Source organism: Lepidochelys kempii, chromosome 18 (assembly GCF_965140265.1).
Source record: "Lepidochelys kempii isolate rLepKem1 chromosome 18, rLepKem1.hap2, whole genome shotgun sequence".
NCBI classification, from domain to species: Eukaryota; Metazoa; Chordata; order Testudines; family Cheloniidae; genus Lepidochelys; species Lepidochelys kempii.
Window position 1 is genome coordinate 7,730,825 of NC_133273.1, and position 26,761 is coordinate 7,757,585.

At 48.2% G+C, this 26,761-nt stretch overlaps 2 protein-coding genes across 3 annotated transcripts in view; both read left to right on the top strand.

The window, feature by feature from the left end:
* The first annotated feature begins 2,250 nt into the window (after window positions 1-2,250).
* On the top strand, window positions 2,251-18,189 carry NECAP2 (NECAP endocytosis associated 2). 2 transcript variants are annotated; one of them, XM_073316702.1, is made up of 8 exons: window positions 2,251-2,394; window positions 5,957-6,057; window positions 7,448-7,552; window positions 9,785-9,866; window positions 12,356-12,464; window positions 13,357-13,534; window positions 16,177-16,288; window positions 17,493-18,189. In XM_073316702.1, the coding sequence occupies exons 1-7, from the start codon at window positions 2,303-2,305 to the stop codon at window positions 16,263-16,265; spliced, it is 756 nt and encodes a 251-aa protein (XP_073172803.1). In that variant the 5' UTR covers window positions 2,251-2,302; the 3' UTR covers window positions 16,266-16,288; window positions 17,493-18,189. The 2 variants fall into 2 exon arrangements, with proteins under 2 accessions (XP_073172803.1, XP_073172802.1); XM_073316701.1 differs by having other exon boundaries at window positions 16,177-16,261.
* A 948-nt stretch (window positions 18,190-19,137) lies between these two features.
* The window catches only part of CROCC (ciliary rootlet coiled-coil, rootletin), a 78,652-nt gene continuing 71,028 nt past the window's right edge, over window positions 19,138-26,761 (top strand). The window contains exon 1 of the mRNA XM_073316696.1: window positions 19,138-21,612. The gene's annotated coding sequence lies outside the window, so the exon portion shown is untranslated. The remainder of the gene's footprint in view (window positions 21,613-26,761) is intronic.

The window sequence follows — 26,761 nt, forward strand, 5'->3', positions numbered from 1 at the left end:
GCTCCTGGAATGTGGGTTTTCTCATGCAGAAGTTCTGAGCCCATTGCTGGTCATCTCAGATCTGCTCAGTGATGGTTTCCCACCACTCAGTGCTTGTGGTCATGGTCCAGAACTGCTGGTTAGCATAAGATGTATCAGCCATTACAAGCAGCATCAGCTGTCTCCACCTCTCCGTTTCTACATGTGCTGATCTACTTTCCCTTCTCATAGAATCACAGAACTGGAAGGGACCTCAAGAGGTCATCTAGTCCAGTCCCCTGCACTCAAGGCAGAACTAAGTATTATCTAGACCATCCGTGACAGGTGTTTGTCCAACCTTCTCTTAAAAATCCCCAATGATGGAGATTCCACAACCTCCCTAGGCAATTTATTCCAGTACTTAACCACTCTGATAGTTAGGAAGTTTTTCTTAATGTCCAACCTAAACCACCCTTGCTGCAATTTAAGCCCATTGCTTCTTGTCCTATCCTCAGAGGTTAAGAAGAACAATTTTTCTCCCTCCTCCTTGTACCAGCCTTTAATTTACTTTAAAACTGTTATCATGTCCTCTCAGCCTTCTCTTCTCCAGACTAAATAAACCCAATGTTTTCAATCTTCCCTCATAGGTCATATCTTCTAGACCTTTCATAATTTTTGTTGCTCTTCTCTGGACTTTCTCCAATTTGTCCACATCCTTCCTGAAATGTGGCACCCAGAATTGGACACAATACTCCACTTGAGGCCATATAAATGCAGAGTAGAGTGGAAGAATGACTTCTCATGTCTTACAGTATTCCTGCTAATACATCCTAGAATTATGTTTGCTTTTTTTGCACCCATGTTACACTGTTGACTCATATTTAGCTTGTGATCCACTATGACCCCCAGATCTCTTTCTGCAGTACTCCTTCCTAGGCAGTCATTTCCCATTTTGTGTGCGTGATTGTTCCTTCCTAAGTGGAGTACTTTGCATATTGAATTTCGTCCTGTTTACTTCAGACCATTTCTCCAGTTTGTCCAGATCATTTTGAATTTTAATCCTATCCTCCAAAGCACTTGCAACTCCTCTCAGCTTGGTATTGTCCACAAACTTTATAAGTGTACTGTCTATGCCATTACCTAAATCATTCATGAAGATACTGAACAGAACCTAACCCAGGACCAGTCCCCGTAGGACTTGACTCGATATGCACTTCCAGCTTGACTGTGAAGCACTGATAACTACTCTCTGGGAACGGTTTTCCAACCAGTTATGTACCCACCTTATAGTAGCTCCATCTGTATTTCCATAGTTTGTTTATGAGAAGGTCATGCGACACAGTATCAAAAGTCTTACTAAAGTCCAGATATACCACATCTACCGCTTCCCCCCATCCACAAGGTTTGTTACCCTGTCAAAGAAAGCTATTAGGTTGCTTTGACACAGTTTGTTCTTGACAAATCCATGCTGTTATTTATCACCTTATTATCATCTATGCGTCTCCAAACTGATTGCTTAATTATGTGCTACACGATCTGTCCGGGTACCGAAGCGAAGCTGACTGGTCTGTAATTCCCCGGCACCAAGCTGCGGCTGAAATGTTCTCCACCATGTCTCACGCCCTGCACCTGCCTCCCGTTCCCCAGTGGGAGCAGCACGGGTGCCCGCGTGTGGCGCAAGCCACTGTTCAGGGGAGGATCCAGGCCTTGCCCCCCACACACCACGAAGGCCACAGCTGCCAATCGGGGGGTGCCGGGCTGGAACTGGTTCACTTCGACCACCGCCCCTGCGGCCACACGGGACAGACAAGTTCTCCCACCATTCACTGGGAAAGAGCTGACTGAGCACCACGGGATACGCGCCCAGGGCCCCCAGGCCTCCCCCCATCACTGTGCGCCGCCCTCTCTGGAACCGCCCAAGTCTATGGGCCAAGGCCTGGCAGCACCCCCAGAGCTTCAGACCTCCAAGGGGGCGGGGCTTAGGGAGGGAGACACTCTAGCTTCAATCCGTCCGCCACAGGAGGAGGGGGAGGAGAAGAAACCTTTTTTCTGGATAGGCTACACTAGCCCGCAGCTTCTGCCATAGAGTCCAAGTGGGAAGAGCCCCGCCCCCTGCGGGACGGTCTAGCCTGCAGCCTCTGCCATAGAGTCTATAGGGGGAAGAGCTCCCGTGAGGCGCTCTAGCCTGCAGGTTCTGCCATAGAGCCCAAGGGGGAAGAGCCCCTCCCCCTGCGGGACACTCTAGCCTGCAGCCTCTGCCATAGAGTTCCCGCGCGCGCGCCCCCTCCCCCCGGGTGGGCGGGGCAGCGAAGGCCCCGGATGTCCGGGTCCCTTCCCGCCGAAGATGGCGGACAGCGATTACGAGTCGGTGCTGTGCGTGAAGCCGGAGGTGCACGTGTACCGGGTACCGCCGCGGGCCTCCAACCGCGGGTACAGGTGAGACGGGCCCCGGCCCGAGCCACTCCCCCCGCGGCCGGCCCGGCGCCTCTGGGCTCCCACCGGGGGCGACTGTCTGGGCCCCAGGCCGCGGTGGCAGCGGCGCGGGCGGGGCCGGGGATCCACGGAGCCTCGCGCGCCCGTGGGGCTCCAGCGCCGCCTCCGGGCAGCCCTGGGCTGGGCCTGACCCCCCCCCTCCCCCGGGGACTCTCCGTGGGGCCTGGCTGGCGCCTCCCCCCAGCCCCGTTTCCAGCCGCCCGCTCTCCGTGATCAGTGTCTGAGCCTGCCCCGTTTCTCCTGCCCCCCCCGGCCCCCCGCATTTCTCTCCCTGCTCGCGTCCGAAGTGTGGGGCTGCTGTTACAGCCGCACCTCGCGGCCTCCGTCGCGCTAGGCGCCGCCCGTAGCGGGACGGTCTCTGCCCCAGAGGGCTGGCGGTGTGAGTCGACAAAGGGGAGAGTGAAAACTGAGGCTCGAGGAGGGGAATGGCCGCCGCCCCCCCGCCCCGCCCCATCTTCACACCGGAGATGTGCGTTACACTGGCTCCCACGTAACGCCCCTGAACCTGGTGCTGTGACCAAGGGGGAAAGCTTGTGGCCTACCTTTCCTGGGAAAGCAGAGGCAGAGCTGAGCCCTGTGGTCGCTGAGACCCTGGCTGAGTGTGGGGGGATACAGGGAGGGGTAATAGCCAAACACGTTTGCCCTGGACTTGTCCAAGATTAGCCAGCAGGGCAGTGGCAGAATCAGGGGTACAAGCTGGATCTTGCTAGTCCTAGCCTAGTGGTTTATCCATTAGACACGCTGCCGCTCAGTTAGGCATTGAGTATTAAAGTCATTCTACAAACTAACTTAATTTTTCTAGGGATCTCCTTTTCCTCCATGTTGTAGGCTACATTTCCGCCATTAGTGTGGTGGTACTGCAGTGTTCTGCATCAGACACCTACAGCCGTCGTTACCCAAGACCGCATCTTAGCATTTTTTAATATGATTTTTTTTTTAAATAGGTAATGAGGTAGGGAGAAAATAGTAGATTCAAAGAGGAAACATGGAGAGTGCGGAAACCATAAGTTAATACGACTGACTGTCACACTATGTAGAACTGCATTTGAAATACAGATCAAAGAAAAGTGAAGTGAAAACTTGTTGCATTATAGCAGTGGCTCTCAACCTTTCCAGCCGACTGTACCCTTTTCTGGAGTCTGATTTGTCTTGTGTATCCCCAAGTTTCACCTCACTTAAAAATGATGTGCTTACAAAATCAGATGTAAAAATACGAAGTGTCATAGCACACTATGACTGAACAATTGCTGACTTTCTCATTTTTTACCATATAATTATCAAATAAATCAATTACGGTATAAATATTGTTTTTACAGTTCAGTGTATCCTGTATAGAGCAGTATAACCAAGTCATTGTCTATATGAAAATTTAGTTAGTATTGACTTCGCTAGAGCTTTTTATGTAGCCGGTTGTAAAACTAGACAAATGGCTAGAGGAATTGATGTACCCCTTGGAAGAACTCTATGTACCCCTGGTTGAGAACCACTGCATTATAAGATGTTGACCCCTCGGCCTGTTTCCTTGCAGCCTTTCTGGGATTCTTGGGACTGACTTGCTTTATAGAAGGTTATCACGTTCTCAGCTTGTGGCATGAGCGGTCTTTTAATCCAATGGTTAGAGATGGAAAAAGAGATAGTAATGAGTTCCTTAAAGTGATCATTTTAGATCCAGTCTCAACTTGGTTTATAGAATGCAACAGCAATTGCAAACCACAAAAATGAATTAAAAAACGTATGGGCTCTTTCGCTCTATTGTAGTATGTCAGTGTACTGTGTTTAACAGGGCACAACAATGGCACTTAAAATAGCATCAAACTGGCTGTGTTCACTCCCTGTATCAGGGATTCACCTACCACATGTGGTGGTCATGTAAAACCTGCATTGGGGTCATGAGATGTATTTCAGTAGCATCTTTTATACAATGCAACAATCTCAAACCTCCTTAGGGGCAAGCCTCACAACACTCCTGTGAAAAATGATCCCCATTTACAGATGGGGAAGTTGAGGTACAGCAAAGAAGGGAAATGCACCAACTTTCACAGTGTGTCAGGTAAAAAGCCAAGAGAAGAGCTCGAATCCTGCCTGCCAATCTTGGCTCTAACTGCAAAACAGAGCTTCCTTCCCCAAAACAGTCTCCTGATGTGCAGCTGCTTCTTTCAAAGGACTAAAAAGAAAAGGAGGACTTGTGGCACCTTAGAGACAAACAAATTTATTTGAGCATAAGCTTTCGTGAGCTACAGCTCGCTTCATCGGATGCATGCAGTGGAAAGTACAGTGGGGAGATTTCAAAGGACTGTGTTTTCAATTGTGTTAACACCTGCTTTGGAGGACAGGCCTGCAATTCTTTGCCATGGCACGCTGAGGGAACTGTCTGAGCTGAGGACGGCGGCATTAGGTGGCGATGAATACCGCCTCTGTCTTCCGAAGCAAAAATCGGTTCAAATGGGATTTCAGCTGATAGAGAGAGAATTGGGTGGAAAATCCAAGGAGGGAGGTTAAGCAAGCAGAAAGATCTTTCCAAAACAAACCTACATATTAACCTGTGCCTGGCCTGGATTATGTAATGTAATTTGCTTGAGTCATAGTTATATCCTGCTCCTCAGCTCTACTCCCCATTTGTTTGTCTCATTCGCCTGTTATGTCCTGCTATAACCATGTCACTGATCCTCCAAGCTGCTCCATTTAGGCAAAGCCCCATGGTCTTCTGGACTGGTGAAGGGGCCTGCCTAGGCAGAGCAGCTTGCAAGATCAGGGCCTTATATTATAAGCTTTTTTGGGCAGGGTCTTTTCTCTTCTTGTAGGTCTGTAGAGTACCTACTGCTCTAGGGCAGAGACTTTTTTTATTCTGTGTGTGTACAGCACCTAGCACAAGGGAACAGTGATCCCTGATTTAGGCTACTACGCAGTAGTACAGTACAATTAATAATAGCATAGTCAATTTCTTTATGGTGCCCTAGACACTACTGCAATACAAAGAGGGAAAATAGAGGGACTTTTGAAGCCTAAGATTTGAGTTTCAGAGTAACAGCCGTGTTAGTCTGTATTACCAGCAGGAGAGTGAGTTTGTGTGTGTGGTTTTTGGAGGGGGGTGAGGGAGTGAGAGAACCTAGATTTATGCAGGAAATGGCCCACCTTGATTATCATACACATTGTGAAGAGAGTGGTCACTTTGGATGGGCTATTACCAGCAGGAGAGTGAGTTTGTGGGGGGGGCGGCGGAGGGTGAGAAAACCTGGATTTGTGCTGGAAATGACCCAACTTGATGATCACTTTAGATAAGCTATTACCAGCAGGACAGTGGGGTGGGAGGAGGTATTGTTTCATGGTCTCGGTGTGTATATAATGTCTTCTGCAGTTTCCACGGTATGCATCTGATGAAGTGAGCTGTAGCTCACGAAAGCTCATGCTCAAATAAATTGGTTAGTCTCTAAGGTGCCACAAGTACTCCTTTTCTTTTTAAGATTTGAGTGGCTTTTCTGATGTTAACAGTAGTTTTCTTCCACAGAGCTGCAGAGTGGCAGCTGGATCAGCCCTCATGGAGTGGCAGGCTACGGATAACATCCAAGGGGAAGATGGCCTTCATTAAACTGGAGGATAAGAATTCAGGTAAAGAGAAAGCCATACAGCATTCATGTGCTTTAGACTTAGGGTTTCTCCCCTCCGTTTCCTTCAGGAAAGGGCTCCCACCTCAGGCAGGCCTGTCCAGCCTTGTTAGCTATTGTCAGGAATGATCTTAAAGAGAAATGCTCAGTGCTGGAACCTGAAAGATCCCGGATGTATAGTCATGTTCATTTGAAACTGTGTACTGGGGTGTTTTTACAAGCGGGAGTGGTGCTAAAGCCAAAGAGGCTGCCTGCTCAGTAGGCTTCTTCCTTTCTCTGTACTGTAATTCTTTGGAGAGGGTTGCCACTTGCCATGCGCTTTGCTGTGGGCTTTTATGCTCCTTAATCTTGTGCAGTGCTTGGATGCCCCGACAATAGGTGCCTTGGAGAAAAACTCACTTCAGTAACAGGATTGGAGCTGCCATCTTCCCCATGTGGCAGAGTGACTTCATGTGAGTGCTGAAAAGTGCCTTGGAAGCTAACCAAGAGGCTGGTGAGAAGGAAGCCATACAAGTATCTGCGGTGTGAAATGAGCCAGGTCTGTGCTCTTGGTAAAAAGCTGCAGGTCAACAACTGGGAAAACCCGTCTGGCTCCAGCCTGTGAAATCCACAGAAAAGCACTTTCCATCTATAGCCCATGCCCAATAATTCTCTTCCTCCTTCCCAGAGGGAGGCTGCTAGCCCTTCCAGGGTAGTGGATGTTACAGCAGAACTTTAGATGTAGCTACGGTGGCTTACGAGGTGGTGCTTTTGTGTTCATAAGCAGATGTACAGACAACTGCATGAGTGGTGCATTCTGGGAAACACTTCTGCTAGACTGGGGTGTTCATTATAATTCTCCCATCTCCCCATGCAGGGACCTTCATCACTGCAGTTCTCACTCTGGGTGATGGGAACTCCATGTGGCTGCCTCTAGAGCCCCATTATTCTCCCCACGCCAAGCTCAGGTCAGAAAGAGGTTGGTCACTGAAGAGAAACAGAGTTCTCTCTCTCCCCTCCCCACCCCCGATTGCCTGGGCTCTCTGTGACTGCAGTGTCCTTGGCCCCTCTTTCTCCCAGGCTTTCTTGTGTGGCAGTGCCTTGCTCTTACGTTCCTTGGGATCAGCCGAGTAGCCCAGTAAGTGCATTCGTTCTGGGTCGGTAGCTGTGCTAGAAGAGACTTATTATCTAAGGCTGGAAGAGTTAAGGGGTCTCAGTCTAGGAAATGTGGTCGAATTGTTAGAACCCAGAATGAGAATCCCTTAGATCCTGGGGCTAAAACCTATCCTCCAGGAGAACTGTCACGCTTAATTCATTGTGCGTAAAGTGCTGTTTTTGTATGTATTGTATCCCAATGAAGAATAGGAGAACACTGAGTTATTGAACTATTGTGTGTTTCCTACTCTTGTTTCTAGGAGAACTTTTTGCCCAGGCACCTGTGGACCAGTTTCCTAGCATCGCTGTAGAGGGTGTGACAGATTCCAGCAGATATTTTGTCATCCGGGTTGAAGATGAAAGTGGTATGGGCGGTGTTCAGATAGATCACTTTTCTTCTGCATACTGAGGCATACAAGTCTTGGGGAATAAGTTTCTTTAGCAGGTTTCCATTATTATTATTCTGATGATACAGGTTCTTGATTTGAAAGGGATAAATGTACATTACATCTAAAGTCCAGCCTAGAAGTGTAGGGCAATTGATTGCAAAGGAGATAGGTAATGGGATCAGGAGCCTTTCAGTCCAGATCCATCTTGAAGTCAATAATGATCAGAAATTGTTACCGCCAGACTATGGTTCAGCCTCCTGCATGAAACGAATTCTTTGTTACACTAGAGCTGATGGGAAAAACTTTCCCAGGACTGTGTTATGTCAGAAATTGCAGTTCCATCAAAATTGGAACACTTTGCGAAATCATGTCAATTTTTCCAAAATTTAGTTTTGGAGAAAAAACAAAATAAAAGTTCTGACTGTGTCAAAATGTCTCATTTCCACATTCAATTTTTTGTTAGAAATTACTTTTCATTTGGAATTTTTTAAAATTTTGTATTCTGTGTAATCTATAATACAAATCTAAATTGAAATAGTTTTGATCAATCCAAAACAATTTTTTCTCAGAACTTTCCTTTTCAAAGAATTTATGAATTTTGGGGTTTTGTTCCAATTCAAAACAAAGCCAGATTTCAAAATGCTTTGTGAAATGGGATTTCCATCCTCCACACAATTCTAGTCTACACACTGAATCAGTTTAAAAAAAAACAATTTTCTTAAACTGTGCAAGCACCTGTGTGGATACATTTATATTCGTTTAAAACTGGTTATGTCCATTTAGCTTATTCCTGTAAATTTACCAATAGAAGCTAAACTGATATAAGACCAATGTAAGAGAGTTCACACTCAGTTATGCTGGTTTAATGAAATCTGTTTAAAATTGCACCTTTAACTAAATTGGGACAACTTTGTGTGTGGACCAGGCAGTAGTCCAGTTTCTAGTAGGAAGTGACACCACGGTACAAAAAGCATTCTTGATTGGCAGTCTCAGCAGAGAGGCCAAGGCTAAAATAGGCTACAGGTCATGGGTGAGAAACAAGTGGGAGAATATAGGGGAACATGTACTGGTGCTGGCTATACTTGTCATTTCTGTGGATAAACAAAATCTGTCTCCAGTGCTGTCAACTTAACAACTTTCACCAGTATTAAATCCACTTCATTTGTTTTAAATGAGTTTCACGGAACCATCTCAAGGCTGGAAGATTCCAGGCCTAGATTTTTTTTATAACCTGAATAAAGGCTGGCTGTGGTGCAGGGTGGAGAGCTGGCTATTGCAGTGGGAGGAGAGCCTGCTTTCTCTTAAGTGTGCGAGTGAGAGAGAATATAGGGGAAAAGGGTGTCAAACAGGGGAAGGTTCTGAAAGGTAAATTTCAACTGCTGAACAATATTCTCAGGGCTGAGGGGATAGGCTTCACTTTAACCGTAAAGGAACCAAATTCTGATCCATACCTATTGGAGAGATTGTTCAAACCTGGAGTTAGGGTAAATGCCGCAGGGGCTGAGCAGCTCTTAAATGGGGCCACAAACTGCAGGTGGCTGTGGGTGCCACAGGGCACCCAAAGAAAATCAGAGGCCCTAGTAAATGCCTTATTTGTATTGCCAAAGCACCTAGAAACACTAGTTATAGACCACGGCCCCCATTGTGTGAGGGGCTGTACAAACACAAAACACATCCAATGGCAAAGGCCAGGGAGGATGCTGAGGTGCAGCTAGATGTCACTGAACAGTATCTTCTTCTGGTGGAGAGTGTTCATGTCAGATATCTAATACTGCCTCCACTTCCTTTCTCCAACCTCCTTAACCCTTGGAGGTTGGAGAAAGGAAAGGAAGGGGAAAGCTAGCCTTTAGCCCACGTGATCTTGGGACACTCCTGACACTGGAAAGGTCCATCCTGAAAGCCAGCTTTTGCATCTTCATTTAATGTAAATTGGAAATGTTGGTTAGCGTTGTTGGGTAGATGGGCCCTTTGATCCAACTACCCTGTAGAGGAGAAACAAACACCCCCAGCTGGTAGGCTGAGCAAAGGCAGAGGCTGGGATAAGAAATAGAATTCAGCTATTAAATATGCTTTCCTGAGTCCTAAGAGAATGGCAGGGCTATGAAATGTGTGAAAGCACAATGCAGGGAGAGCGAGTGTCTCCTTTTCACTTGTGGAGGGTTGTTAATTTGTTGTTGAATCCAGCATTCGCTCTCCGTTGTTTCCCAGGGCGCCGTGCATTTATTGGAGTTGGATTTGTAGACCGAGGGGATGCTTTTGACTTCAATGTAGCCATTCAAGACCACTTTAAGTGAGTTTTCTTCTCTTCCTTTGCTCTCTGGGCTGGGTTGTTTTTGTGGCATTCGCACAGTTTGGTAGGTGTTTGCCAAAATTGCTGCAGTTGGAAGCTGTTAGCTCTTGACTCACTAGGGAGGGGAAACATGGTCAGGGGAGTGTTTCAGGGCAGACAGGTCCTGTTTGTACAGAAAACAAATGTGGAACATTTTTGTCTTGCCAAAATTTCCCAAGCCCCCCACAGAGGGAGTAAGACTTATCTCTGCTGGGCCCTCACATGCCAGTCCACACGGGTTCCTCCCTGGCTGCTGTTTCCCCTTTATCTCCTTCCTCCAAGCCGCTGGTTGCCATTTTTGTTCTCGTCCCATGGCCAGACCGGGTGAGCGACCACCTCTGAGAGGCGTGGCTGTGGTTCTAACCGCTAGCAGAAAGCGAGGCTGTGCACTAGCCCAGGGAGGTTATTTGCTGCTTCCCGCACTGTGGGCCTGTCGGGATGAGCAGAGCAGTGAGACAGTGACTGAGCAACTGTTCCTTGCTGGCATCGCACATGCTGGGCTGCTGTCACTGTGAATAGCAGGAGTAGCTTTGTCTGCGCTGCTTCACTGCAGTTACTACAGCTGGCTGGTCCTCAGGAGACACATGCATATTGAAAGAGTCACTACTGCACCCAGGCAGGCTTTAAAAATAAACTTGGTACATTTCCTTAAAACAGCCTGCTGGTTTTTGCACACTTTCTTTACTGCCCGCTACCAGGGGTATCCACTGAGCTGCTTTCAGAAATCCACGCAAGTCAGATTTGTTTAAAGGGACAACTCAAAATGGCCCCATCACGCTGTCTGGAGTGGTTCATGGCTGAGAGTGCCAACCTCAGGGCAGACTGTCAAAACACAAGGCAGAGACCCCAAGCTGGTGGTATGTTCTGTCATTAGATTTCACCAAGCCAGTAACAAATGTGAACTCCTAACGCACAATAACAGTCTTCCCATGGAGTCACAGACAGTCCCCTTGGGCATTCCAGTCTATCTTGCCACCCAGGCAAGCTGGACTTAGTGATAGCTGATTGCCATACACCGAAGCTCACAAAAGATTCAGGTTGCTTCCAGTGCCAAGAGACAAGTCACTTACCCCAGGTCAGTTTGTACCTGAGATCTCTCACCCAAACCAACACCTGTAGCCAATCTTATAGTAAGCTAAGGATTTATTAACTAGGAAAAAGAAATGAGTTATGTACAAGATATTTTACACAAAGGAGTTAGTCTATGGTTCCGAAAGGTGACAGAGTTGTAATAATCTATTAGCACTGAATGTCTTTTAGGGCTCACCCAGGTTGATCCTGGGAATCTCTGCGTCTGGTTCCTAGCTCCAGCCCTGTGAGAGTCAGAATATTTTCTTGTGTCCCTGTTTTATCCCCTTCTTCCAACTTTCAAGCTGATGGGCTGGGTTTCTTGCAAGTAGCATCTTCATGGGCGTGAGAGGGGCCATTTACCGAGTCTTTGTATCATGATGTTCCACAGTGGCCCATTTAGTTTTGATAGCCCTTCTTGATGGGCGGTGGACCATTCCTCTGGGTTGGGTTCAGAGCAGTCATTTTTAGTTATAAAGCAAAACATACATAATCTTCTTATTGCATGGGATATAGACATGGCAAGTTAAATTAATGCATGCAGCAACTCACAAGCATTCCATAGAGACTAAACACATTCTTACAAGTCTAACACCTATCTTGAACAATATTAACATACAGGTGAGCTGGTCTGGTTTCCAGCTATGACCTACAGTTTTGGCAAGAGCTGACAGCTGGTTTGCCTGCATCACAGCCCCAACAGAGAATTTGTTATAAAACCTGGTGATTTAGCTGAAAAATACACAAGTAGGTTGGTTTTGAGCAAATAAGTTTTCCACTGTAGAGTGTGCTTTCCAACCAATGCGGTGTTAACAGCAGAGCTGACTGAATAATTGAATTTTTTTTTTCTTTGGTGACCAAACCAGGGGGTTGGAGTGAAGTTAATTTCAAACCGAAAATGATTTTTTGTGGTTTCTCACTGAAACAGAAAACTGGAGAAAGTTTCGGTCAAGCAGAAACAATCCTGTTCGAATGTCTATTCACAGCAACAATTTTGAAACCACCTGTTCTGATTTTTTTCAAAACAAACTGTTCTGACGTTTGTTGGCAGAAACTCTTTGCTGAATTTGATGAGGAGCTCTGGTGCCCCCAAAATGCGTTATTTGGCAAATAGTAAAAATTTTGCCCAGCTCTAATTGACGGCCCAAAAGTGAAACTGGTTTCATTGATTTTAACTGTCAGGGCCCAGAGACATGCAAAAAAACCCAAATTGGATTTTTAAAATTCATTGTTAAGACTGTGCTGGTAATGAAAGAAACGCAACTTGTTTCCAATGTGGATTTTAAATGGCCTACATTCCTTGTACCAGCACTGCACTTAGCCATGAGCAGCTCTCATATGTGCTCTGTCCTCATTTTACACCTTTCTTTTTCCCCGTACAGATGGGTTAAACAGCAGAGCGAGCTTGCAAAACAAGCCCAGAACCCAGATCAGGGACCCAAACTAGACCTGGGCTTCAAGGAGGGACAGACCATCAAACTGAACATTGCGGTGAGATGCTTTTCTTGGTTAGTCTGCTGCTTCCACCAAGTAAAACTTCCCCAGCACACTCCGTAGAGGCGCTCCCAGCGCTCCTCTTGCCACATGTAGTTTGACTGTAGAGTCTATTGTTTGAGACACATGGAAGCTCACCTTTACAGGTGCGTAAGGCTGACTTACCGGGTACCAGCCCTCTAAGAATGATCAGCCTGGCTCTGCCAAAGCCAGATAGTTATTGGTTGCAATAGTGATGAGGTCTTAGCAGTGTGGTGGGGCTTTGCTACAATTCCAATAACCCTGTCCCCGGTCACACCAACATGTTAGATGGGTTGAAAAAAGGAGCCATGTGGGGAATATTTCAGACCATCTCCCTGTTCTCTTTTGCTAAATTCAGTTTTTGTAATTGGCAAAATACGACCTGCTTTAGCTAGTGGAAGTAGCCAAAGCCTGCCACGCTCCCTCCCCACTCTCTGGCTGGGCTGCAGTGGGGAAGCCCTGGAAATCCCTTGCAGGAGGAATGGTTGTGTAATGCATCTGTCGGGGGGGGGGGGGGGGTTGTGTCCCCCTCTGCCCGATCCACAGGGGATGGGAGTCTGTGACCCCTCCCAACTACAGAACTGGGCTCTAGCTCAAGCTGTATATAGTCATGCATTTGGCACTGGAGGTCGCTGGTTCAGTCCCTGGTGAAGGCCAAGATGGCAGTGGAACTTCAAAGGGAAGCAGCCTCTCTTGCCCTGCCCCCAGACTCTCTGCTGTGCTCAGCCGCATAAAAGAATCAGCAGACATAAGAGGCTTCCCATGTGCAATAACCACTGGAGACAATTGTGCCAAAGCATTGACTGATGTTCGCAACAGCTGCATTTAAGCTGATGTTACGAGTTGTGTCTTTTTCATTTCCCTTTAGAACATGAAGAAAAAAGAAGGAGCAGCAGGGAACAGCAAACTGCGCCCAGCAGGGCCTGGGGGCCTCAGCCTGCTCCCACCCCCTCCTGCAGGGAGATCTCCTGCTCTGATCCCTCCTCCAGGGGAGCAGCTTCCATCATGCCCTGCGGACTCCCAGCCAACAAGCACTGCTAACATAGGTCTGTGTTCATGGGCAAGCTTAATTTTCTTTAGGTCTATTTATACCTGCCAGTGCCCATTGCCATGGTATCTGGGAGCTTCTGTAGGCATTTCTATGGCACTTCTCAGCACGGTGTGAGACATATCAAAATTACCTCTAGGAAAGACAGATCTTTTCCTTTTAAGGCAGTTCCCTTTCCTTGGTGGGCTGATTCCTTCTGATTTGGATATTGTTTCTACACTGTTTAGGAAGATGCTTGTTTAGCTATTGGGGAGGGATAGCTCTGTGGTTTGAGCATCGGCCTGCTAAACCCAGGGTTGTGAGTTCAATCCTTGAGGGGGCCATTTAGGGATCTGGGGCAAAAATTGGGGATTGGTCCTGCTTTGAGCAGGGGGTTGGACTAGATGACCTCCTGAGGTCCCTTCCAACCCTGAGATTCTATGATTTTAGACAGGTGCCTTGTGGTGTGCTGTGAACGTGGCAAGATTCAGGATCAGGCTGGCAAGTTTGTTCCATGATTGTAAAACTCACTGGATCCTACAGCTTTCCCCAGCCTCACAGGATTCAACCCGGCCTCTGTCAGCTGCAGCATCCCAACTGAGTGTAGCACGTGGTGGGGAACATAGGGAGAAGACTGCCCCTCGGGTAATTCAGCCCTGAGCCATCCAGGGCTTTGAAGATGAGAAGAAAGGTCTTGAACTAATCCTAGAATTCAACCCACAGCCAATGCAAGGGGCTGGTGTGGTGTGTTCACAAGTTTGTGATTCTGTTTAAATGGTGAGCTACTCACCTGCTGCAGCATCCAGATACCTCCCTGCACCAACCCCACGTCATGTGCATTGCAGTAGTATAGTGCTGATGTGACAAATGCCTTGATCACTTTAGTGTTGTAAGGAGCAGGGGGCTGAAAACCCTTTTGAGGAATCTTTAGTGGGGCTCAGCAGCACCTGAGAAGCTGGTCAGATGTGCAGCTAGATCTAAGCAGGCTCGAGAGGCTGCTTGAAGGGAGCTGACATGGCTAACTAGATCAGGTAGTAGATCTGATACGATCAGACTAGTTGAATCGTCATCACCCAGCAATCACACTGGTTAACTGTGGAATGGAAACCACATAGACTAGTCAGGCCCAGTCCCATCATGGCGGAAGTTAACATAAAACTTCCTCTTTCCCTCAGACGTTGCAGCCTTCATTTAGCACAGTGACAAAAGGGAGGCTAAAGCATCAGCATAGGAGCTAACAGAGGTTTCTATACTCGCCAGTCATAGTATAACAATGTGTGGCATTATCATGTGGTTTCTGATTGTTACCACCTCCTCCTGGCTTGCATCTGCATGGATTATAAACATCACTTCCCTCGGGAACTCCCGCACATACCTTGAGATGGCAGGTGTCTCTGGTCTCCTAAGAGACCACCTGTTTATGCCCACATGGTACCTTCTGCCGTCCAGCTAAGGAACCAGTTAAATCTTACTTCCAAGGGAATTGTTCAGGTAGGATCAATATGGTCACTTGGGTTTATGCAGCTGTGTTTCCAGAGCAGGCGTGTGAGACAAAGTTCAAGGAAGCTGAGCAACATGTGAATTTCACTTCCCCTGTATCTTCTGTGGAGCACTAAATCTGTGCTGGACCCTGGGATTATTTTTGTGCCTGTGCCAAGACCTTGTGATCACTTTTTTTAACGGTAGAAAACCTTTTATTAATAATCCCTAGCTCCTAACTGGTGCTTTTTTATCAGTAGATCTTTGTGAAGCACTTTGAGATCAGTATCATCCCCACTTTACAGAAGGGGAAACTGAGGCACAGAGCGGTAACTTGCCCAAGGTCTCCCAGCAGGCTAGTAGCAGAAATGGGAGTAGAACCCAGGTGTCTGTCTGGGTGCTCAGAATTCTGGTTCGTTCTGGCAGCACTTTGAGTCTGTGATTGTAAGAATTCAGCCTGGCAGATGCATTGTGTGAGGTCTCAGAGTAGCAGCCGTGTTAGTCTGTATTCGCAAAAAGAAAAGGAGGACTTGTGGCACCTTAGAGACTAACCAATTTATCTGAGCATAAGCTTTCGTGGGCTACAGCTCACTTCATCAGATGCATCCGATGAAGTGAGCTGTAGCTCACGAAAGCTTATGCTCAAATAAATTGGTTAGTCTCTAAGGTGCCACAAGTCCTCCTTTTCTTTTTGTGTGAGGTCTGTGAGGCTAGGAATGTCTATTATATCTCTAGACAGAGGCAAAAATTGTGGCCTCCTCTCCCTCATCGGTACCATTTGTAGAGTCACTTTTCAGCATGGAATCATGCTGTAAATATAACCTGTCATGTTATGTTTGGCTTTGTCTAATGCCATCAGTCTCCACCTTCCAAGGCCACCAGTGCTGCTGCTTGGTCTGCTGTAGAGATCTCAAAGAAGCAGCTCAAGGCATTCCTCTCTCAAGCCAGAAGCTGACCCGTTCAACTAATTGGCTTAAAAAACAATTTAGCTAAGCCCGTGAGAAGAGCTAGGTGGACATGGCTAGCCAGGTTTCCATCTGGCTTGTATTAGTTTTATTGGTAAAGATGTGGTGCCTTCCTGGGGCCATAAGGAACTCGGGTTGGTGGGAAATAACTGATGGGGGGTGAAATCTGATCTTTCTTTTTTCTTTTCCTTCCTTTGAATTTCCTGGTTTCCGGCAGATGCTGCTTGGTCTTGGCCACAGCCCGGTGGTACCGCCACAGCCTCCAGCGCCGATATCTGGGGAGAGTTTGCCAAAGCGTCAGGGTGAGGCCATTCCTGCTGTTCAGTGTGGTGTGTAGCTGAGTGAGCAGGGGTGGCTTTCTGGGTGGGAACAGTTACGTTGGGTTGGCAGCCCTGGAGAGCAAATCCCCGTCACCACTGGACAGTTCAGCTCAGCCAGTGGCAACGCAGGCATCCTCCAGGGTGCTCCCAATGCACGCCTCCCCTGAACTAGAAGAGCACCGTTCTCTGGGCGAGAAGGGATAGCTGTCCTTGACTCCTCTGTTTAAATTGCCAGCCAGGTGAGGGGTGAGTTAACGTGGACGTTCATCCATTAGAAAGAGGACTGAGTGCGACAGTATTTGTTGGCGCTCTGTATTGTCCCCTAACATCCCTGTTGTCTGTGACTGCAGCCTGTTTACTATGGGATAACTATCCCACACAGCCATCCTGCTGGGAGAATGGGGGGGAGACAGGGCACTGTAGGTCTACTACAAGGTAAGCTAGGTGAGGTCAACACTGGATGTGGGGTACAGTGCCGACCTTGCCTAGCTACCTCCGGGAAGCACAAAAAGTGCCTTGTCTCCATAATTACCGCATCTTTCTCTCACTGTAGAGCCCCCCTTCAAAGCAGTGAGGATAAAGCCCGAGTGTGAACTAAGGGTCTGTCATCACTGCAATTAGCCTGGCTGACTGGCAGCTGGGTTAGCAGAGCCTGGGTGTGAGCAGCCCGTCGAGTTACTGTGTCCTCACTGGTATTGTGCTCCCCTGTGTGTGTTGCTAAGACTTCTGGGGGAACATTCCATCATTTTTTGCTGAGCTTCTCTAGGATTCTTTCTCAGTGAATTGTGGGCAAATTTGTCTGTCCTTGTGGGCACCCAGGAGAATCATGGGAAGGCACTGGAGGACTATCCGCCTGATTTTGCCTGCATCCTTACTGTAAAGTGGGAGGGTTCCCAGCCCAAGAGAAAGCAGCACCCAAGCTCTAACTCTCTCCCGCAGCCAGGCCAGCCCGCCCAGGTTTAAAGCCCCAACAAACTTGGGTGAGAGGGTTTTGTGGGTGGGTGGGAGGCCGATAGGGGCAGCTCCTTAGGAAGAATCCAAGTTAACTCTGCATTGAAGACAGACTCTATGAGGGGTTTTGATCTCTGCAATATATGGCAGCTTGGCCAACACTCACAGTCCGGGTCAGCGCGACCAGCCCTTCAAGAGGCAACCTGCAGCCTTAGCCCAAACCACCTTCAGCATCTCAAAGCACGGTTTTGTTTTCTTCCAGGTCTGCATCTACCCAAAATCAGCAGAGCCCGGGCTGGGTTCAGTTCTAAACCAGACACCCTGTCTGCTTTCCTGTGTGGATGCTGGGGAAGGAACCTCTTCACTTCACTGTGGACCAAAGCCTGGGGGAAGCCCCCCTACATGCGGAGCTAACAGGCCATTTCAAGAGATCCCAGTCCGTGACTGGTTGTAGCCTTTTGTAGCTTTCTTGGGCATTACAAGAAAGGGGCGAGAGCTATGCAAAAACCAAAAAGTGCCCTGTGACTGCAGTGTGGAAATAAGTTCCCCAGTGCTGGGGAGAGTGATGCCTTAAACTCTGAACTCTCAACAGATACCAGCAGCCCCAGCAGCTGGGGCTCTTAATTCTGCTCTGAGATCACAGCAAACTGTAGAGGACTATAAACCTGGAGGGGGGGGGAACGATTGTTCCCCTCCCCCGCCTTCTCCAAACCAGCACACTGTGGTGTTTACATATTTCCAACAAAGATGCTTTGCGTATCGCTTCTTCCTCCCTCTCCTTATTTGCAGCCTGTGGACTAATGTAACTGAGGATAGCCAAAGACAGTAACTTGACCTGGTACCCTTCGACAGACAGATGCTTTATTAAAGAGCTTGCGGTGAGGGGGGAGTGAAGAGCAGTATTCGAAGACTCCAATTTGGATTAAATCTTGTTAGCGTTTGCTGTCTGATGTGCTAATGGGCTATGCAATAGATGTGGAATGACACCTGCAATGCAAGCATGTGCGGCAAGGGATCGGCAGGGTTAACAACTGGCTACCCCTTCCACGGCAGCTGAGTGCTGCCATGAGATGCCTCAGCTGTATGCCGGGGCACTTCTCACCTTGAATAGTTTGTTGTTGGGGTGGTGGCGGAAGAAATACTCCCCATCTGGCAGTAGGAAGGACAGTGGGATTGATATAGAGACAGCGTGACCTTTTAATGCTGCCAAGAACTGTTTGTGTCATCCTTGCCAAGACTTTTCTACAGCAAATTGGTGCATGTCTTCTGAAGTGCTGCCTTGTCACTGAGACGTGCCTTTTTGAAAGGTGCTAACAAATGGCCTGAGAGCTTCTGAGCACTTAGATTAACTACAATAGGTAACTGATGGGGAAAAGCTGTTAATTGGACTACTCTGGTTAATTAGCTGTAACTGAGCAAAACTCTGAAATTCCTTAAGTTTTCATGGTTTGATATTAAGTCTCTGACATAGTTAGATGCAATGAAGGACAGAGCTATGGTTGCCTTTTTTATGGAGCTGGGCTTAAGATTTCTCTTTTAAAAAAAAAATATTTTCTTATCTATTTATTTCGAGGTGAAGGCCTTTACCAGTATGAAGTCCTGCTATTTTTTTAAGTGTTCCAACTTTGTCTGTCTGTCTTTTTTTTTTTAATTTCAAACTGGATGATGAGGATTTGATTTTCTGGTATTTAAAAAAAAAAATCCCGAGAATGTGCTTAATTTTGCCTCTTTGAGCCACTGGAAGAGCACGTAGGAAAAACAGGTGGGAAATGTAACATTAAATTAACAATAAAATGTTTTGAGGGTAAGTATGATTCCTGTTTGTTTTTCAGAGTTATCCGACATGAATTAGACAGGCTCTGCTGTGATTGTAGGGAATTATTCCCTGATTTATCTTCTTTCTTCTTCCTGATATAGAGAGGGGCGCAGCTGGGTACCAGAAGTATATGCACTGAAATACCAAGGCAGCTGCCAATGGTCTGAGGGCATGTGGGGAAGGCACAGTAGAAATGTGCTGAATAACAATGACCTTAACATCTAGCACAACCACACAGGACCCAAGTGGAATGAAGGGTACGAATAACCTGACAAGGTGATGGGGTCTGTTGAACAGTTGGCGTTATGGCTGGCAAGGTGGTCTCCTGTGGTGGTGAGAAGAATGAATTAGGTGGAATGTTCAGAGTGTAGCGTTCATGAGGCAGCACATGACCACCAGTAGCGTTGATCTGGCATATACCCTACCCTGCTTCCATTGTCTTCAAGTATCAAACCCCCTCACCCCCCCAAGAGTGAGGGCAGTGCCATCTGTCTCTTGCCAAGGAGCTGAGAGCAGAAGTGAGAATCCTGCACAGATGGGAACTTCGGGGAAAAATGTGTCATTTGGCTGGCTGGCGCCTCCTGCTGGGGAGAGATCAGAGCCTCCTCAGGGCCTGAGCTGAAGCCGGTGGAAACTCTTCCTTTGTGTTCAGTGGGCTTTGAAAGAACTAGTGTGAGAGGAACACTGGTCTGGACTGATTGGACAAGCAAATCCTCTGCCCCATCTGCTAATGCTGAGCAAGGGAGAAGGGTTGGGAGAATCCTGGAGCCCTGGGATATCCTGCTGGATTATTTAGAGACCCGTGAGTCCTGCTGGATTATTTAGAGACCAGTGAGTCTCAGACCACATGCAGTGTCTCTAGGCTTGACCCTCTTTTGCACCAGAAGTGAAAGCAATTTTTTACTTAGTGCCCAAAACTGCTGAGGTCTCCGCAGTACAAATAGACACGGTCTCTGCCCTGAAGACCTTACAGTCCAAGGCCTTGATCCTGGAGACTCTTACCTGTGAACTGTGAGTGGGCCAGGTGACAGGGTAATCTGCCCTTTAAGGGCAGTACTTCCCACTGGTCATCCCTCCCCATCACATGGTGTGGCCCTTTAAGGGTTTGGGGCTCCACAAGCTGTCACCTCTCTTGGGCAGAGACCCGTCTCTCCCTCCTGACAGAGGTCCTTCTGGGCTCTGCAGTTCCCTGCCTATACTGTGATACCCAGCAGGACAGAGTGCTTAGAGCCCAGTGTCTCTGCTCTGCTTACTCTTTGAAGGTTATGAACAGGGTAATTGCCAATGTCTGTATGTTACAACACAGCTTTTTCTAAGCAAGCACCTTTATTAAGGTAAAAGCATGACAGAGAAAACATTAAAAACAATAAAAGAACCTACGTGCATGCTAATAAGCTTACCAGAGATCACCCCCTATCTCCAAAAAGATTCTGGTCCATGTCAGTCCTTCCACCTCTCCCCTGAGGAGTGGGGCCCTCCCCTCGGAGAGAAGGTCCTGTCTGTTGGCTGGATCAGAAAAAAGGCCCCGAGTCAGTTTAAACCCCGGCTATTTATCCCCAAGGCGCCTCTCTGTCTGCTGGACTTGGGAGAATCCAGTTTGCCTGAGTACAAGTGAGCCTCCCCAGGAGGTGGTGCCTCTCTGGAGGTGTTACAAACCTGACAATCGCCCCCCCAACCCCCACACTGTTCCTAGTCCCTGTGGAGCCATGGTTCCTGTCACCCATGGAATTCCTGACAACTCCTGGACCATAGTGATGCATAAACATTATACAGTGAGATCTCCCAAATATGTTGCAGGAAATTGCCATCTCTGTCACGGATCACTGGGAGGAGGGTGGAGAATTATCTTGTAGCCCTTGACCCTAAGCAGTCATACTTGGCAGATGTCATTTCCCTCCCCACCCCCAACTAGAAGTTTGGGATTTAAAGAATTGTCACTTGTGAGTCTTAAGGTTGGATTTGAATCCTTCCTCGGCACAGGGAAAGGGTCTGGGTGGGCCAGGGCCAAAGAACAGTGATTGAGGAATGGAGGTAGGGCAAGTGTCCTGAATTGAAATCCATGACGGCAGCTAGCATCCTGCACTGTTACTGACATGTTCACAATCACAGTTGTGATTAATCTATACCACTGGCCAGTTCACTGAAGCCATCTGGGGAGAGAGAACCCTTCGCGCCCAGTCAAAATTTATGAACAAAAACTGGCAAGTCCTGGAAAAACCTGACTGCTATAGCAATGTGTCACTGATTGGGCAGGCAGGTTTTGTTTACCAGCACCCTGTGGAGTCATAACCCCTACCAGCTAATGAGCTTAAGGAGGGCAGTACGTACGACAACAGGCTGAGTTATGATGTGGGCGGCTGGGCTCCTGGTACCTGGTTACCAGCAGGAATTCAAGGGGTTAGTGTGGCCATGCTGGAGCCGGCAGTGACCTTGTCCAACAAAAGAGACCTCACCTGAATGTCACGTAGTACTGGCAGCATGTGCCCAGCTCTATAGTAACCAGCCCTGGGAGAGTAACCAACACGCCAGCAAGCCCCAGAGCAACCTAACAGAGCGATCACTACAGGTGAGTACGGGCGTGAAGGTGGAAGGGGAGCGTGAGGTTTAACACTAATTGTGCTCCCTGGCTGTGGTGGGAGCAGGGGCCACCTGGTGCTTGGTGAACGAGGGGTTAAATCCAGCTCAGCTTCCCTCCACCTCCTGGGAAGGTGCTCAGGGAAAGGGCTCTGAAAGTGGTTGCTTTGCAGACAGTGGAGGGATTCTTAGGGTGTTTAACTTCCCATCGCCCTTCCTGCTGCAGCCGTTTGATGTCTTGTTATTAACGCTTCTCAGACCTTGCTAACTGCAACTGGCCTGTTGTCTGCTGGGTCACCCCACCAGCTAAACATAACGCTGGGAAGGAGAGTGGATCCAACCCCTCTCTGCAGAAGGAAACCTGGTCAGGGTGTCAATCTCCCTTTGTGAAATCCAAAGGCGACAATGTGTGAACGGTGCGTACAAACGTCCCGGAGTTGTACCACGTGACGGTTCGGACTCTTGGAAGGTCAGGTGTAGCCCGGGCATAGACGGAGGCCTTTTCAGCAAGAGCAAGGATTTTATCGGTGCATGATTTTTTGGCTGCTGCACAGAAATGTCTCCCTGGCCAAACACCTCCAGCAATTTCTAAAATAAAATCAAAATACAGTTTTATCCCGAGCCAAAATCCATCTTTGTTCGGTACACAGAGGGTGCGTTTACACTACAGCATTTCATGCGGCTGAACCTGTATTCCACCAGCAATGGTGTAAGCAGCAGTGGAGATGGGGATGAGTTTCATGCTATCAGGTTGAAGACCCCTGTGTGCGCTTGGTCTACGCACCCTCGTTTTCACAGTCACTAGCACTTGTTGGTCGCACTGCTGTTGGCCAACGGTCATGCCGTCTGCTAGCCAAGGCAAAGCAAGCTGAGGTTCTCCCTGGGTAGAGCTCTCCCAGTCTGAAGCCATACCACCTGGTGCTGGGGTACTGTGCGATCACTCAAACTAAGCAGAGCCAGGCTTGGGTCAGCAGTTGGCTGAGAGACCTTCAAGGCACAACCCTGGCGATTCTCTAGGTGGTGCTCTTCCCTTTGAGTTACTGCTGGCCCAGTCGTAGGGGGCTTTACACATGAGATGCTGCTATTAAAAAGCCCAAACAACGAGGAGTCCTTGTGGCACCTTAGAGACGAGCTTTTGTGGGCTAGAGCCCACTTCTCTTCTGCCCAAATAAATGTGTTCGTCTCTAAGGTGCCACAAGGGCTCCTCGTGGTTTTTGCTGATACAGGCTAACACGGCTGCCCCTCTGAAACCTGTCATTAAAAAGCCAGAGACGCTATTTTCTTTCTTTCTTTCTTTTTTTTGGCGGGAGTTATGCTCATTAGCGCTTGTGTCCTGGCCAAATTCTAACATGGTTAACCTGGGCCCCGTTTTGTCTGAGAATGGGTCGTGTATTGTTCTCAGGTATCACCTGATGGCTAGAAGTGAACAAGCTTCGAGCCAACGCTTCAAGATTTCTCTCTCTTTGGAGGCAGTGCTTCATGCCTAGCCGGTTTCACTGGTTGATTAATCGTTAATTTCGCTTCCTGTCTCATGCATGGAGCATTTTTATGTCACTTTTGGTTTCTGTTGCCACATCCTGGGATTGTGTCCACTAGCACAGGTCTGGGATTGTGGGATCAGGGCTTAAATTAGAACAAATTTATGTAGACTGTAAACTGTTTGGGGCAGGGAAACGGGGTCACCGGCATGCTCTTCCCCAGCTGGGTGTTGGCCAAGAAATATAGCACCAGAGCTGCTGCAGTTTGAGTTTGGGGGCAGGACAGTTCCTTCTCCATCGAGTCAGGGCAATGGCTAAGAGAAGCTCCTTCTTTACTTTCCAAGCTCCATGCAGGGGGCTAGGAACAGTGGCAGCGAGAACTTGTGGCGGAGCTAGGGGACTCTTTTGCAGATCCCATGTTAATGCTGGGCTCTGCATTTCTTCCATGCTGATGCTGAAGAGGCCACCAGACGGTTTTGGGGAAGTGGGGAGAGGATAGGAGTGGGGCCTGAGCATCTTTAATAGTGTTATTCTCAGGCCTTGGCGCTCTCCCTTCCTGGACAGAGAATCAGCTGAGGAGTAGAAAAAGGCACTGATGCACTTTTTGAAAACAGATTAAAACCTTCCAGTTTTTCTTTATAAGGATCCTGCTTAAAAAAAAAGCTAGTGAATTTCAAAGAAATTCAAGCGGGTGTCCCTTTAAGTACATTCCATCTCTTTAAATCTTCCAGGGAAGAAACCATTATAAATTTCCTTTCCTATACTGTTTTATAGTGTTAATGTGGACTGTCGAACATCTGCCACATTCCACCCCAAAGGTGGCTGCATTTTTGCCCCATGTAAAATGATTCCTGTATATCATTTAAGTTCTCTCAAATCCTTTAGGGCGAATACTGACCGTTTACATTTTTATAACAACCTTGCAACTGACTGGCTATATAACCATGGTCATGTTTCTACACCTCTCTGTGCTCTAGTTACCCCCTATGTATAATATAGATAACACTTACATTGACCCTGCTTTGTAAAGTGCTTTGAGATCTACAAATGAAAAGCATTGTTTGTATGCAAAATCTTAATACCTTGCTGGAGAGTTTTATTGCTGTAAAATGTTTCAGAGCTCTGAATTCAGGGCATGTCATTGAGATGCCTTTAATCAAGAAACTAAACTTGTTTGGAGTGGAAGGGAAATGTAGATGATAAATGAAAGCTGTTATCCAATCAGAGGGACAGAAATTACCATGTGCCTTTGCTGACCAATCATACAGCTCAAATAGCTGAATATCAAATGAGCAGCCGAACAGTTCCTCCAAAGCTTCTGTAGCTTCTAGGTGTTTGTAAAAGCTATTAGTTAAATAGCTTTCATGGCAAACACATTTGTAAAGCGATGCAAACAGAAAAGTAACAAGCAGAAAAAATGGTTGCATTCCTCAAACACATTGTTTGTAACGAACAGTTCCACGAGCTGTAGTGATCTCACCAAACGGGGGGAAATGCCCGGAAGTCTGGCAGGTCTCCTGGGCTCCTTCGAGGGGAAGGATACAGTTAAGTAGGAATGGCCCAGTGCTTTGTCAAACCCAGCTGCTAATATCTGCCTTGTGTGTGATGCTCGGAGCAGTTTGCCAAGCACGGGAGACAAGACTTACGTGGCGACACAAGCTCAGGAGGATTTAACAGCTTTAAAACGGCAAAGTAACGGGCACGGCCAACCTCCAGCCCTAGTGTAGTCCGGTTACTGAGGCCTTTCAAGCTATGGTGATCAAGTTATCTGGTGAGAAGGTATTGAATTTCATGGATACGTGTAAGCTTTGTTTAATGCTGAGGAAAGTAAGTACATAGAAAGTTCCATGGAGTACTAGATGGAGCTACTATAAGGTGGGTGCATAACTGGTTGGGAAACTGTTCCCGGAGAGTGGTTCACAGTCATGCTGGAAGGGCATATTGAGTGGCGTCCCATAAGGATCAGTTCTGGGTCTGGTTCTGTTCTAGATCGTCATCAATGATTTAGATCAGTGGTTCTCCACCAGAGGTCTGGGGCCCCCGGGGACTGCAAGTGGGTTTCAGGGGGGTCTGCCAAGCAGGGCTGGCATTAGACTTGCTGGGGCCCAGGGCAGAAAGCTGCCGCCCCACCGCCTGGGGCTGAAGCCCAGGGCTCCAAGCTCCACCATTCTGAGCTGAAGCCAAAGCCTGAGCAATTTAGCTTTGCAGGGCCCCCTGTGGCGTGGTTGTGTCCCCCCCCCCCACAAGCAACTGCCCTGCTTCCTGCCCCCTAACGCTGGCCCTGACAGTAGTTGAGGCACAGGTGGGCCATGGAGTTTTTATAGCACCCTGGGGGGGCCTCGAAAAGAAAACGTTGAGAACCCCTGCTCTGAGTAACAGCTATCACACTGGTTCCTTGTACTTCCCCAGTCTGTCTGTATCCAGCTGTTTGTCTCTTGACTTATGCTTAGATTGTCAGCTCTCTGAGGCAGAAACTTTGTACAGATCCTCCACCCTGAGGTTCTGGTCTGTGACTTGGGTTCCTAGGCATTGGGATAATACAAATAATATATAATAATCTGAAGCATGTGCGGGCCAAACACAACAGAAGATATTGAGGGACTGGTAGCCAAATTAGTGAAACTGACTAGTGCAGATGGGGGGGGCTAAGCAGGCTACTAAAGGAAGCCAACAGTAGCCCTGGTGAAATCTATGCTAGATGGCAACAGTTTCATAATAGCATGTGCACTTCTGCTGTTCAACCCAGGCACGGATTGGGCTTTCGGTGCACTCTGGATGAGCCTGGAGCTGGTGCGGAACCAGGGTGCTGGTGGATGCAGGGTGGCCCCGATCCCTGTGCATGTAAATTGGACCCGGTTGAAGATTCCAGTACACAGCCTGGCCTCATTCTACTGTAGGTTTTTTTACGGGACATGCATCGCTGTGGTACCAAAGGGCCAAACTGGCTTAGAGGAGTCAAGTCCTCCATGCATGTGTAGGGGCCATTGGTGCACAGAGCCAGGAGGATGGGTATATGGGGCAGGACCCCATGAAAACAAGAGTGGCCTGGACTGGGAGCATTCTGGGGTGGTGGGGAGACCCTGAGGGCTTCACCCCCTTAGTTTTGGGAAGGGAGAATGTGGAGTGCATTCGGGGACAGATGCAGGGGTGGGATGGGGCCAAGGCATCCCAGTGAGGTGGGACATGGAAGGAGGGAGATCTCACTAATGGAGCATGTGTGGAGACCCTGCCCCAGGGGTATTGTGGGGGCAGCAGGGCAGAGCACCCCTATTTGTGTGGGGTGTCCAGGGGCAGGTCTCCCCCCTCTCTGGGGGTTGTGGTGGGAGGAGGCCCCCTGGCTCTATCTGTGAAGGGGGAAGGGCAGGACCAGACCCCTGCAGGGGGCAGCTGTGTTTGGCCCTGCCACTGGTAACCCTGTAACCCTCCTTCTTCTTCTCTGCTCTGCTGGCTCCTCCCTAGCTTGCTCCCCCCATGCCACGTAAATACAACACTCTGCAACTGCGGGGGGGCTCTGGTGCTGAACACAAGGTTCCTCGTGACCAACAGGGCGCTAATGGTCTTGCCGCCCGTCTCAGTGGCACGCCTGGCATCTCGCACATCCAGGCAGAAATGCTCCTCAAGAGCTCCGTGTGGCTCACACGCTTGTCTCTTTCACCAACAGAA